This window comes from Pan troglodytes, chromosome 10 (assembly GCF_028858775.2).
Source record: "Pan troglodytes isolate AG18354 chromosome 10, NHGRI_mPanTro3-v2.0_pri, whole genome shotgun sequence".
Taxonomy (NCBI): domain Eukaryota; kingdom Metazoa; phylum Chordata; class Mammalia; order Primates; family Hominidae; genus Pan; species Pan troglodytes.
In genome coordinates, this window is record NC_072408.2 from 77,317,183 (window position 1) to 77,329,394 (window position 12,212).

Genomic DNA, 12,212 nt, shown 5'->3' on the forward strand with positions numbered 1-12,212 from the left:
GGACTGGAACCTTGGCACCCCTCTTTCTCAAAGTTCATTGACTTCTGGATTAAGATACAAAAGCGTTCATTAAAAAAATCCTACTGTATATGGATCAGATTCAATTCTAAAGATTCAATTATAATTCTAAATTTTATATGAAAGACAAACAGCTACAGTGGCCAAAGCAATTTTGAAAAAGATGAATAAAGTTAGAGGACTAACACCACCTGATTTCGCTAAAAATCTTGTAATCAAGACAGGATAATACTGGCAAAGGGCAGACAGAAACATAGATTGATAGAACAGAATTGAGAGCCCAGAGATAGAAGAATATGCTATCAATGGATTTTTTAGAGATTCAAAGGCAATTTCATGGAGAAAAGATAGTCTTTTCAATACATAGAGGTAGAATTATCAGATGTCTATATGCAAAGAAAAAAACCTTCACCTATATCTCACATCATATATAAAAATTAACTCAAAATGGGTCACAGACCTACATTTAAAACCTAAAACTATAACCTTCTAGGAGAAAACCTTTGTGACCTTGATTTAGGCAAATATTTTTAGATATGACACCACAGCATGATTTATGAAAGAAAAAAACTGATAAATTGGACATCAAAATGAAAAACCGACAGAAAACATTTTGACCAAGGACAAACAAACAATCCTATTTTAAAATCCGGCAAAATATTTGAACAAAAACTTCCCCAGAAAAGATAAATGGGTGACAAATAAGCTTGTGAAAGGATTCTCAAACCCATTAGACATTAGAAAAAGGCAAATTAAAACCGCATGAGCTATCATTATCTTATTATAATGGCTATTCCATTAGAATGGCTAAATTTTAAAACAAACTGCTAATACCATGTACTACATGCTGAGAACATGGAGGAAGTGGAAATTTCATACATTGCTGGTGGGAATGTAAAATTTTACAATACTTTGGAAAGCAGTTTGGCAGTTTTCTACAAAGTTAAACATGCATTTACCATATGACCCAGCAATATGGGTGGTGGGGATGATAAAAATGACCTTAGGTCTAAAACAATGTCTTGGGCTTCCCTTTCTGGCAGTATGATAGGCTAGATTCCATGAAAATCCTTCTAATAAACACAACTATACATATTGGATAAAATATGAAAATGTAAATGAATGACTTGTCAGGAATGTAAGAGATTCTCAAAGGCCAAAAAGTAAAGGATAGAGAGGTAATTGGATCATAAAGTGAACTGTTGTGTTGAGAGCACCTTTCAAATGCAAATGTAAGCTTTGATTTTATAGCACTGCAGGATATTGGAGAAAGGAGGTAAAGTGTAGATTTTTCCAGGCTGAAGAAACTCATTGCTGACCTTGCATAACATTGGAAAGGCTACATTCTAAGTATAAGTGCAATAAATAGTCTCTTTTTACTTCCCATACAACTTCAGCCTTCTTAATACTGGATGGAGAAAACGATTTCCTCTGAGAATTCATAACCTTAAGATAGTTTCAATGTGTTTGCAACCTGAATTTATAAAACCCAGGTGATCAAAGGACCTAAAGTTGACAATTTAGATTAAAGTAGGTCTGGTTTGATAGCAGTCTTGTGCACCTGAAAGAATCAAATGAAAATTCTTTCTGAAACTCACCTTCAAACATGGCCTTAAATAATTTCCACAGAATAAAATTCTAGGGAAAACAGGCTTACAGTAAAAAGAAATCACATACATTTAAAGAAATAAAGCAACATAAACAAAAGGCAGGAAAATCAAAAGACAACAGAACTTAACTTCTGAAGATTTCAGCTACTATAATTATCAGACATAGGATGGAAAATAAACATTGTTAACTTGCATATAACAATACAGGAGGGGAATGAAAATATAACTAAAGAGCAACAGAGCACAACATAAATTTGAAAGAGAGCCAAAGAGAATGCTTAAAAGTGAACATAACAATTAAAATTTAAAACAGTGGGTAGATTTTAAAATAGATTAGACAAAGCTGAAGAAAGAATTAATGAAATGAATCAAAGATATGAGAAAGTTACCTATACTGTAGTTCAGAGAGAAAACACATGGAAAATATGAAATATATTGATGTGTTCATATATGTGTGTTCTAGAATACCAGAAGATGACAGAGGGGGGAATGGAGAAGGGGCAAGAGGCAATATCAGAGAGTTAATAGCTGAGAATTTCCAGGATTGTAGAAAGACACTAGTTGGAAAGTACAGAAATGCCAATCAATCTTAAGCAAGAGAAACAAAAAGACATATATCTACACCTTGATCATTATCGTGAAACAACTGAACCCCAAAGGCAAAAAAGCAGTCATAGCAAACAGACTCATAGAGAAATAAAAATCAGACTGACAGCTGACTCAGCGCAACAATAAATCCCAGAAAGACTAAAATAATATCTTCTATGTGCTGAGAGAAAGTAACTTTAAACACAGAGTTGGAACTTAAGGAAAATATCTTTCAAGACCGAGAGCTATATAAAAATGAGAGCTATATAAAAATATGCCCAGCAAAAACAAAATTTGAGAGAGTTTGTCCCTAGAAACTCTCAATGAAGAAATCTGAATAACGTTCTCCAGGATAAAGGAAAATAATCCCAGATAAAACATCTCAGATGCAGGAGGAAAAAATGAGAAAAAAGGTAGTAAATTGGTAGGTAAATCTAAACAGATGTTGACTATATAAAGCAATAATTATATTTTTGTGGGATCAAAAGAGGAGAGAAAAATAAGATACAGGACAATAGTATATGCATTGAAAAAAGAAATTTCTTTTTTTTTTTTTTTGAGGCAGGTTCTCGCCCTATCACCCAGGCTAGTGTGCAGTGGCAGGATCTCAACTCATGCAACCTCCACCTCCTGGGTTTAAGTGATTCTTATGCCTCAGCCTCCCGAGTATCTGGGATTACAGGTATGTGCCACCACTCCCAGCTAATTTTTGTGTTTTTAGTAGAGACAGTGTCTTGCCATGTTGGCCAGGCTGGTCTTGAATTCCTGGCCTCAAGATCCACCCATCTCGGCCTCCCAAAGTGCTGGGATTACAGATGTGAGCCACGGCGTCCAACTAAAAAGGGAAATCTTGATGACTTTGCTTCCAATTACACTGAAAAAATGAAAGCAGTTAGAAGATAACTGCTCACCCTACAACGATCCACCTATTGGCATCTGCACCCACATATTCTCTCTTTCCTAGCTGATACGGTTTGGCTCTGTGTCCCCACCCAAATCTCATCTTGAATTGTAATCCCCATGTGTCCAAGGAGGGAGGTGACTGGATCATGGGAGCGGTTTCCCCCATGCTGTTCTTGTGTTAGTGAGTGATTTCTCACAAGATCTGATGGTTTTATAAGGGGCTCTTTCCCCTTTCATCTCCATCACTTCCCCTCCTGCCACCTTGTGAAGAAGGTGCCTGCTTCCCCTTCACCTTCCACCATGATTTTAAATAATTAATTAATTAATTAATTTTATTACACTTTAAGTTCTAGGGTACATGTGCACAACATGCAGTTTTGTTACATAGGTATACATGTGCCATGTTGGTGTGCTGTGCCCATTAACCCATCATTTACATTAGATATGTCTCCTAATGCTATCCCTCCCCCCACCCCCGACCCCACAACAGGCCCCGGTGTGTGATGTTCCCCACTCTGTGTCCAAGTGTTCTCATTGTTCAATTCCCACTTATGAGTGAGAACATGTGGTGTTTGGTTTTCTGTCTTTGGGATAGTTTGCTCAGAATGATGGTTTCCAGCTTCATTCACGTCCCTACCAAGGACACGAACTCATCCTTTTTTATGGCTGCATAGTATTCTGTGGTGTAATATGTGCCACATTTTCCTAATCCAGTCTATCATTGATGGACATTTGGGTTGGTTCCAAGTCTTTGCTATTGTGAATAGTGCCGCAATAAACATACGTGTGCATGTGTCTTTATAGCAGCATGATTTATAATCTTTTGGGTATATACCTAGTAATGGGATGGCTGGGTCAAATGGTATTTCTAGTTCTAGATCCTTGAGGATTTGCCAGACTGTCTTCCACAATGGTTGAACTAGTTTACAGTCCCACCAACAGTGTAAAAGTGTTCGTATCTCTCCACATCCTCTCCAGCACCTGTTGTTTCTTGACTTTTTAATGATCGCCATTCTAACTGAACTTCCACCATGATTGTAAGTTTCCTGAGGCCTCCCTAGTCATGTGGAACTGTGAGTCAATTAAACCTCTTTCCTTTATAAATTACCCAGTCTTGGGTAGGATCTTTATAGTAGTGTGAAAACAGACTAATATACCAGCTGACATTGAGATTAGATTCCCCATGCTCCTTTCTAAAGCCAATTCCTTCACTTGTGCTCTAGATCCCAATACCTCTTGCCTACTCTGGAATAACTGCAGCAATTCTTCCCTCTCACTTTACATCATCATGATTTCCCTTCTACATCTTCTAGATCATTCCCTCCAGCATAAAACATGCTGTTATTTCTTCTGCCTTTAAAAAATCATCCTTCTTTCAACCATAGTTCCTCTTCTAGATGCTGCCCTATTTCTCTGCTCTCCTTTACAGCAAAACTCCTTGAAACGGTTGTTCTTTACTCTTTTTCAAGTTTAGCAAACTAAATCCAAGCAAAGTAAAAAGAAGGAACTAATAAAGATAAGAACTGCAATTGGTAAAATAGAAAACAAACACAATAGAAAGGATCCATAAAGCAATGCCCAGTACATAATAGGCAGTTAATGAATACTTGTAAATTGCATGTTAAATAGTAATTCAGCAGACAGAACACTTTAAAATGTAAAATTTATAAAGGTTACTACCTGTTCTTCCTTTTACTGAAGAGGAATTTTTTAAGTCTCCACTAATACTGGTGACTGTAGCCATGTATTTTCGTCCAGGCACCAGGTCAGTAAAAGTGAATTCTTTGGCATCTTTGGAGGGTGACTTGTGGATCAGTAAGAGGTCTCTGTCAGCTAGGGAAATGATGTATTTCTCCCATTCTGCTACAGGGGTCTGCCACATGATGCTCAGTGAGGTTTCATTGGCATGTTTGACACGGAGCTGGAGGACAGCCAGGGGGACTGAGGAAAAAGCAATGGAGACGGGTCATTGATGGACTGAGGCATATTCATAGGGTATACTTTTGATAGTTCTCCTCTTCCATCCTTAAGTGTGTTTCAGTTCAACATTTATTTTATGAATGTCTCTGAGCATTAAAACAAAATCTTATCACAAAAAACTTTGTTCATGTAATGTAACCAGAAATACAGACTCAATTAGAAAACATCTTGCCAGAAGAGTCATTGATTTTTGACTGTATAATACTTTGAGTTTATCTTTTTGTATGAATTCTGTAATACAAAAATATTTACTCCAATCTTGTCATTCAAAAAATCACAAAGAAAAGTTCCTGTTTAAGTATTTAGGTGGAGTTAGGAGTATTTGTTACCCCCATAGGTTGAGGAGACCAAGTGCAACTTTCCCTCATTTCTGAGGTGGGGGACACTGATGTGTTCATGGAAGGGTGAGTTGGCTGGCAATAATAGCATTTAATTGAGGACTTATCTCAAAATTGATTCCTTTAAAAGGTTTTATTATTAAAATTTCTAGGAGACATTAAGAATAAACTGTTGGTCGGGTGTGGTGGCTCACATCTGTAATCCCAGCACTTTGGGAGGCCGAGGCGGGTGGATCACTTGAGGTCAGGAGTTTGAGACCACCCTGGCCAATATGGCAAAACTCCATCTCTACTAAAAATACAAAAATTAGCCAGGCGTGGTGGCTTACATCTGTAGTCTCAGTGGGAGGCTGAGGCATGAGAATTGCTTAAGCAGGGGAGGTGGAGGTTGCAGTGAGCTGAGATGGTGCCACTGCACTCCAGCCTAGGCAACAGAGCAAGACTCTGTCTCAAAAAAAAAAAAAAAAAAAAAAAAAAAGAAAAGAAAAGAATAAAGTGTTGCTGCCTTAAATTATGAAAGAATCAAGTATTAAAAATTTTCTTGTAAATTTTGCATCCATAAATTTTCTATAAATTCATTCTAATTGAGTCCCTAACTCTCCATCTTCCTTCTTCGGTATAGAGAAATAATTTGATTATTTACATCGAGGCCTACTTCAAGTTACCTGAATAAGGTAAACCGGAGACACAGTTTAAGAAAAGTTTGGGCCGGGTGCAGTGGCTCATGCCAGTAATCCCAGCACTTTGGGAGGTTGAGGCGGGTGGATCACCTGAGGTCAAGAGTTTGAGACCAGCCTGGCCAATATGGTGAAACCCCATCTCTACTAAAAATGCAAAATTAGCCAGGTGTGGTGGCACATGCCTGTGATCCTAGCTACTTGGGAGGCTGAGGCAGGAGAATCGTTTGAACCTGGGAGGCAGAGGTTGCAGCGAGCCAAGATCATGCCATTGCACTCCAGCCTGGGCAACAAGAGTGAAACTCTATCTCAAAAATAAAAAAGAAAGAAAAAGAAAAACAAAAGTTTGGCCTGGCGCCGTGGCTTGTGCCTGTGATCCTAGCACTTTGGGAGGCCAAGGTAGGCGGACTGCTTGAGGCCAGGAGTTTGAGACCAGCCTGGCCAACATGGTAAAATCCTGTCTCTACTAAAAGAACAAAAATTAGCTGAGCCTGGTGGCACACGCCTGTAATCCCAGATACTTGGGAGGCTGAGGCACAAGAATTGCTTGAACCTAGGAGGTGGGGGTTGCAGCGAGCCGAGATTGTACCACTGCACTCCAGCCTAGGCCTGGGAGACAGAGCAAGACTCTGTCTCAAAATGTAAAAATAATAAATAAATAAATAAAAGTTCTCCTGAGAATTATGCTGACATGCTGAGAGCCCCTAATGTTCTGTGATCTTCCATTTCCAAGTTATTTGAGGTGAGTGATAAAATATTGGAGATGACAGAGATGCTTGTCCTGTGAAATACTAAAAGTCGCTTAGTTTAAGCTCTGTAGGTCTTTGATCATCATCCAGTGGATATTAATATTTGGAAGATGAGGAGATTACTGCAAGACACATTGGCAAGCTAAGTGGGTGTCATGATCCTTTTCTTTGACATTGTTCTAAGAAGAACAGTGAATCCATGTAGTTATTTCCCTATTATCAGGCGAACTAAGAAAGAAGGTATTTGAATTTCACTCTAAATATGGAGTATTTCACATTACAAGGATTATCAAGGAAATGTTGAACTTGGAAGTGCAATTTCCTTATTTGACAATATGAGTACAAGTATTTGACAGTATGAGGATACTGAAACACGAGTCTTGGTATTCTTGCTGTCACGATTATATTGCAAAGCTTTGGGCAAGTTATAACCTCTTTGAGCCTGTTTTCTCATTTCAGTATCCTTATTCTTCCCTTCCCTAAAATCCAAATATATCCCTCTCCACTTTAATCACTCTTCATTGGTACCTGAAACCCCCACATTAGTCAACATGAGGTCAAGGCAATGGTTCCCTAATGCTGATCACTAGCAAAAGGTTCTTCTTTTGTGGGAAGGGTCAGTGTTTGTTTTCAGAATGTATCCATCTTACTCTTTTGGTGTTTGAAATGGCTTTCTTTCATGAAATAATGGAGTTACTAGTGGAAGTGATTTTAAATGTTCTAATTTGACAAATTAGGTGTTAGAAACCCCATGTTAGCCTTAAAGTCCTTAATATCTCAAATTCAGAAAACACCAGGGTATGATATTAGCAGTTACGGCAGTTACCTGGGTTACCTGGGAGAGGGAACAAATTACTCTTCCATTGGTATTAACATCTTCATATTTGCCTACCTGTCCTGCCTTGGCAACGCTCAGAATTCTTCAAATTTCCACTCTCAACAATGACTTCCACCTCATACTGTCTTCCCGGTACGAGCCCCGTGTCATCCATGACATACTGTGTTTCTTCCTTTCCCACACTGATGTTGAGCAGCACCACAGAATCATTGAAGAGTAGGATCCGATACTGCTCCCAGTCTCCAGCAGGGGGCGACCAGCTCACTACAAGAGACCTCATCCTGCCATTATTGTTCGCCTCCAGGTTTGCAACTTTGTCTGGAACTAAATGGTGAAATGATGTCAAAAAGGAGATATTACAGACCAAAAGTAAGGATACTCATTTACTTTTCTTGGGCAGCAGTAGATAGGAGACACAATATCTGCAGTTCAAAACATTTCTATCCCCTCTTGATGTCTGTGGATTGCAAATGAGTGTTCTTTATTTCGGAGACATTTGACACACAAGAAATGTCCGCTAAAATCATTTTAGTAATATCAGTAATGTAATCTTCTGTTGTAGTGTTAATAATCTAGTGATATGTGGCATCCTTTGGAAGAGATATTGGATGTCGTGATCATGAGGCATTCCTTTCTTTCTTTTCCAACTAAAATGATTAATGTTCTTGCAAGATTAAGTTCTTTTTTTTTTTTTTTTTTGCTTAAAAACATTCAAGGTCTCTCTATAATCTGCAGAATAAAATGTCAAGCCCTCTGCTTACATTTTTGGCTCTTTAAGTTCAGACCCCATATCCTTCCAGTCTTAACTGAGACTACTTTCTGAAGCCATCCTCTCTCCTTCCCTACCCTTTGGAAAGCTGGCTTCCGGTTGTATGTTCTGTAGACCTGCAAGTCTCCTGGGCCCTTCTGCCTCTGGGCCTTTGCTTATTTTGTCCCCTCCACCCCAAAAGCTCTTCCCTCTTTTCCCTCTTTGTCACAAATGTTACATTTTTTAGGTCCTTATTAAAGATCATTTCTATTTCCTCCAAGTTTTTTTTTTTTTTTTTTTGAGACAGGGTCACACTCTATTGCTAGGCTGGAGTGAAGTGATGCAATCATGGCTCAACCACAGGGCTCAAGCAATCCTCCCAGCTCAGCCTCCTGAGTAGCTAGGACCACAGGCACATGTCACCATGCCCAGCTAATTAATTTTTTTTTTTTTTTTTTGTAGAGACAAGGTCTCATTATGTTGCTGAGGTTGGTCTCAAACTCCTGGGCTCAAGCAACCCTCCACCTCAGCCTTCTAAAGTGCTGGGATTATAGCCATGAGCCACCGCACCCTGCTCCCATTTCCTCCAAGTTTTTACTGCTCTTACGACAGAAAATTTTATCTTTTCTTTTTGACCATATAGCTCTTACTTCAGATCTCTAATAGTAGAGAGAATGGACTCTGGAATCAAATAGCCTGGTTTAAATTCTAGCTCTCCCACTTACTGGCTGGATGACTATGGACAAATTATTTGACCTCTTTGAATTATCTGTATAATGGTAATAATAACAGGACATCTCTCACAGTTTTGTTGTGAGAACTAAATGAAATATTGGATATAAATTATTTAGTCAGTGCCTGATACATGCAAATATCAATACAGTCACTATTATTAAAATGTACTATTTTTATTTCTGTACATGTGTGTATTCCACATCTGTGTGATTAAAATGAAAGTTTTCTAAAGCAGGAGTTGGACAATTTTTTCTGTAAGGATCAGGTAGTAAATATTTCAGGTTTTGCAGGACACATATGGTCTCTGTCTCATCTTTTTCTTGTTTGTTTCCTTATTTGTTTGTACAACCCTTTAAACATGTAAAAACCACTCTTAGCTTGAGGGCTAAACAAAATCAGGCCACAGACCAGATTTGGCACCAGATGGGGTAGTCTGCTGGATCCTACCTTAAAGGCAAGTAGCATGTCTTATTCGTTTTAACAATAGTACAGTAATTTACACATATAAGGCACTGGATAGATAAGTGAGGACATAAATTAATAAAATAATGTATGGAAAACATGGTTAAATGCTAACTGGTTCTCACTGTAAGAATGAATCAGAAATGTTTTATATACTGGTATCAATGCTAATGCATTTATGCTACTTAAGTGACGTGACATGAAAAAGCATAAGACAGAAACAACATGCAGATCATTCAGAAATCCAAACTCAGTTGCCTAAGTGACTCAGAAGAATGGGCCATACTCCAGACACCTTCAGTTACATAGGCTCCACTTCTCAGATTGGGAAAGGAGTTTTCCTGCTGACTTATTTTGTCCTATTTTAAGGTGGATCAGAGAGTGATTTGAGCAACCAAGGAACATTCTGGAGCCCAAGACTCACATGTTCTGCCCACTGCCATCTTCTGAGCAGACAGTTCACCAGAGACACAGCTGACAGTAACTTGATAAAGTCGTCCGGGGACTAACTCTTTAAAGTGAGTTTCAGTAATCCAAGGTGCTAATACTCTGGATTCCTTGATGGTCCCTTTGTGAGACAGGGTGATATTGTAAGAATCCACATTTCCAGGAGGTCTTTGCCATTTGACTTTTAGAGAGGTCAAACTGCCATCATTTGTCACCTTCAGATTTGAGACTTCCATGGGGGCTAATCAGGAAAGAACAGAAAGGAGACTTTTACTCAGGATCTCTTACCAGTCCTATGGCCAAATTTTGACCTGTAATTTTATTTCTGCAAGCCACATTCCTTGCTCTGGAGAAAACAAGCACTTCAAGAGGCAAATGTTATCCTCTTCAGGTGAAAAAATAAAAATAAAAAAAGGTTTTAAAGAGGCAAAAAGTAATGTTGTAAAACCAAAGGTAGGCTATATGCCTAGTGGCAAGGCCAAAACCTTGGCAGGCAGAAGCCTGGATTCTGGTTCAGACTGGGCCATTAGTCAGCTGGGAAACTCTGGACAGCTCTTTCTAGTTCACTGAGCCTTATGGTGTTTCTTATTGGCAAATGAGGCTAGGTCAAAGACCTACAATGGTCCTTTCCAGTTCAGAAATTCTTTAAGTGGAATGCACAAAGAGGTCTGCCATCTGCCTCATTTCTTATCGCCTTTATATATTAATATTCAATAATATTGAGTACATAGTAAATAGATCGATCAATTGATTGGTGATTACAAAATTTTATGTGATAAAACTACTTTAATTTTTATATTAAATCATGATAAAGTTAATGAGTTGTGTTACTACTTCATCAGAGGAAAATGATTAAAAAGGAGATACCCTTTGGTAAATACTCTTTCTAGAATATAAATTAATGAGCTTCCTTAACAGAATGGGCGGCCCGGAGCAGTGGCTCATGCCTGTAATCCCAACACTTTGGGAGGCCAAGGCGGGTGAATCACCTGAAGTCAGGAGTTCAAGACCAGCCTGGCCAACATGGTGAAACCCCATCTCTATGAAAAATACAAAAATTAGCTGTGCGTGGTGGCAGGTGCCTGCAATCTTAGCTACTCGGGAGGCTGAAGCAAGAGAATCACTTGAACCTGGGAGGCTGAGGTTGCAGTGAGCTGAGATCGCACCATTGCACTCCAGCCCGGCCAACAAGAGCAAAACTCTGTCTCAAAAAAAAAAAAAAAAGAATGGGCATAGCACTCTGATTTTGCATAAGGCAGTCAGGAATGCAATTTGCTCTTGATGTACATAAATAACTTTTAAGATATATAGAACATTTTTGGCCAGGAATATCTACATATATTTGAGGTGTGCTATAAAAGGTATGTAAATGTACTGGTGTCCTCAAATATCTTTCCCACCAGCCTCCTATAGTTCCAGAAACTAATGTCTAAGGCACTACATATATTAGAGTTTCTCTTAAAATTAGATAACTTACCAAGAGAGGAGATTTAATTCACACATTAGACTTGCTAGAAGCATTAGATTCTACTAAAATGTAAGCGATGTGAGGGCAAAGACTTTGTCTCTCTTGGATATTATATCAGCAATGCCCAGCGTCTAGCTTACATTCAATAACTATTGGCTGAATGAATGAAAGTTTGTATAAATTACTCATTAATACTTAGCATAGATTCATTTATTAGTCTAGGGTAGGCTGTGGGAGTAGGTCCTGTGCTATTGGGTCCCAGGTCATATGGTTAGATAGAAAATTTTGGAAATGACTGTCACACAGGAATAGGTATGTGTAGCATGGAGAAAGTAACTCTGGTTCACTGTGAGTGATGTCATAAAGACAGTAGTTGCCTGGTTAAGAAAAGGAAGTAGGAGTCCTTAGCAAGGAGATGGAGTATTAAAAAGAGAAGAAGAGAAGCTAGGTCCATATCAGTAATTAACTTTGCCTACTTCAAAATGTTGCCAAGGGCTAGCCTAAACTTTAGAATAAAAGAGAATCCTTCTTTTTCTGAGTAGAAAAGTGGATATGGGTCTTCTATTCCTTATAAGAATTTCAATTTGTCCTATATTACGGTTATTCATATAATAAACTTGACTTATTAAACATTCCCTTGATTTCACTTTA

At 38.4% G+C, this 12,212-nt stretch overlaps 1 protein-coding gene across 4 annotated transcripts in view; it reads right to left on the reverse strand.

Moving 5' to 3' along the window:
• PTPRB (protein tyrosine phosphatase receptor type B) overlaps positions 1 to 12,212 on the reverse strand; it is a 117,293-nt gene that overhangs the window by 62,095 nt on the left and 42,986 nt on the right. For all 4 annotated transcript variants that reach the window (XR_010148361.1, XM_016923848.4, XM_016923849.4 and 1 more), the window contains 3 exons: positions 10,071 to 10,334; positions 7,756 to 8,025; positions 4,800 to 5,060 (listed from right to left, as the gene is read on the reverse strand). Coding sequence is in view for 3 of the 4 variants with exons in the window: in XM_016923848.4 (XP_016779337.4) it covers positions 4,800 to 5,060; positions 7,756 to 8,025; positions 10,071 to 10,334 (795 nt within the window). In the remaining variant the exon portion in view is untranslated. The remainder of the gene's footprint in view (positions 1 to 4,799; positions 5,061 to 7,755; positions 8,026 to 10,070; positions 10,335 to 12,212) is intronic.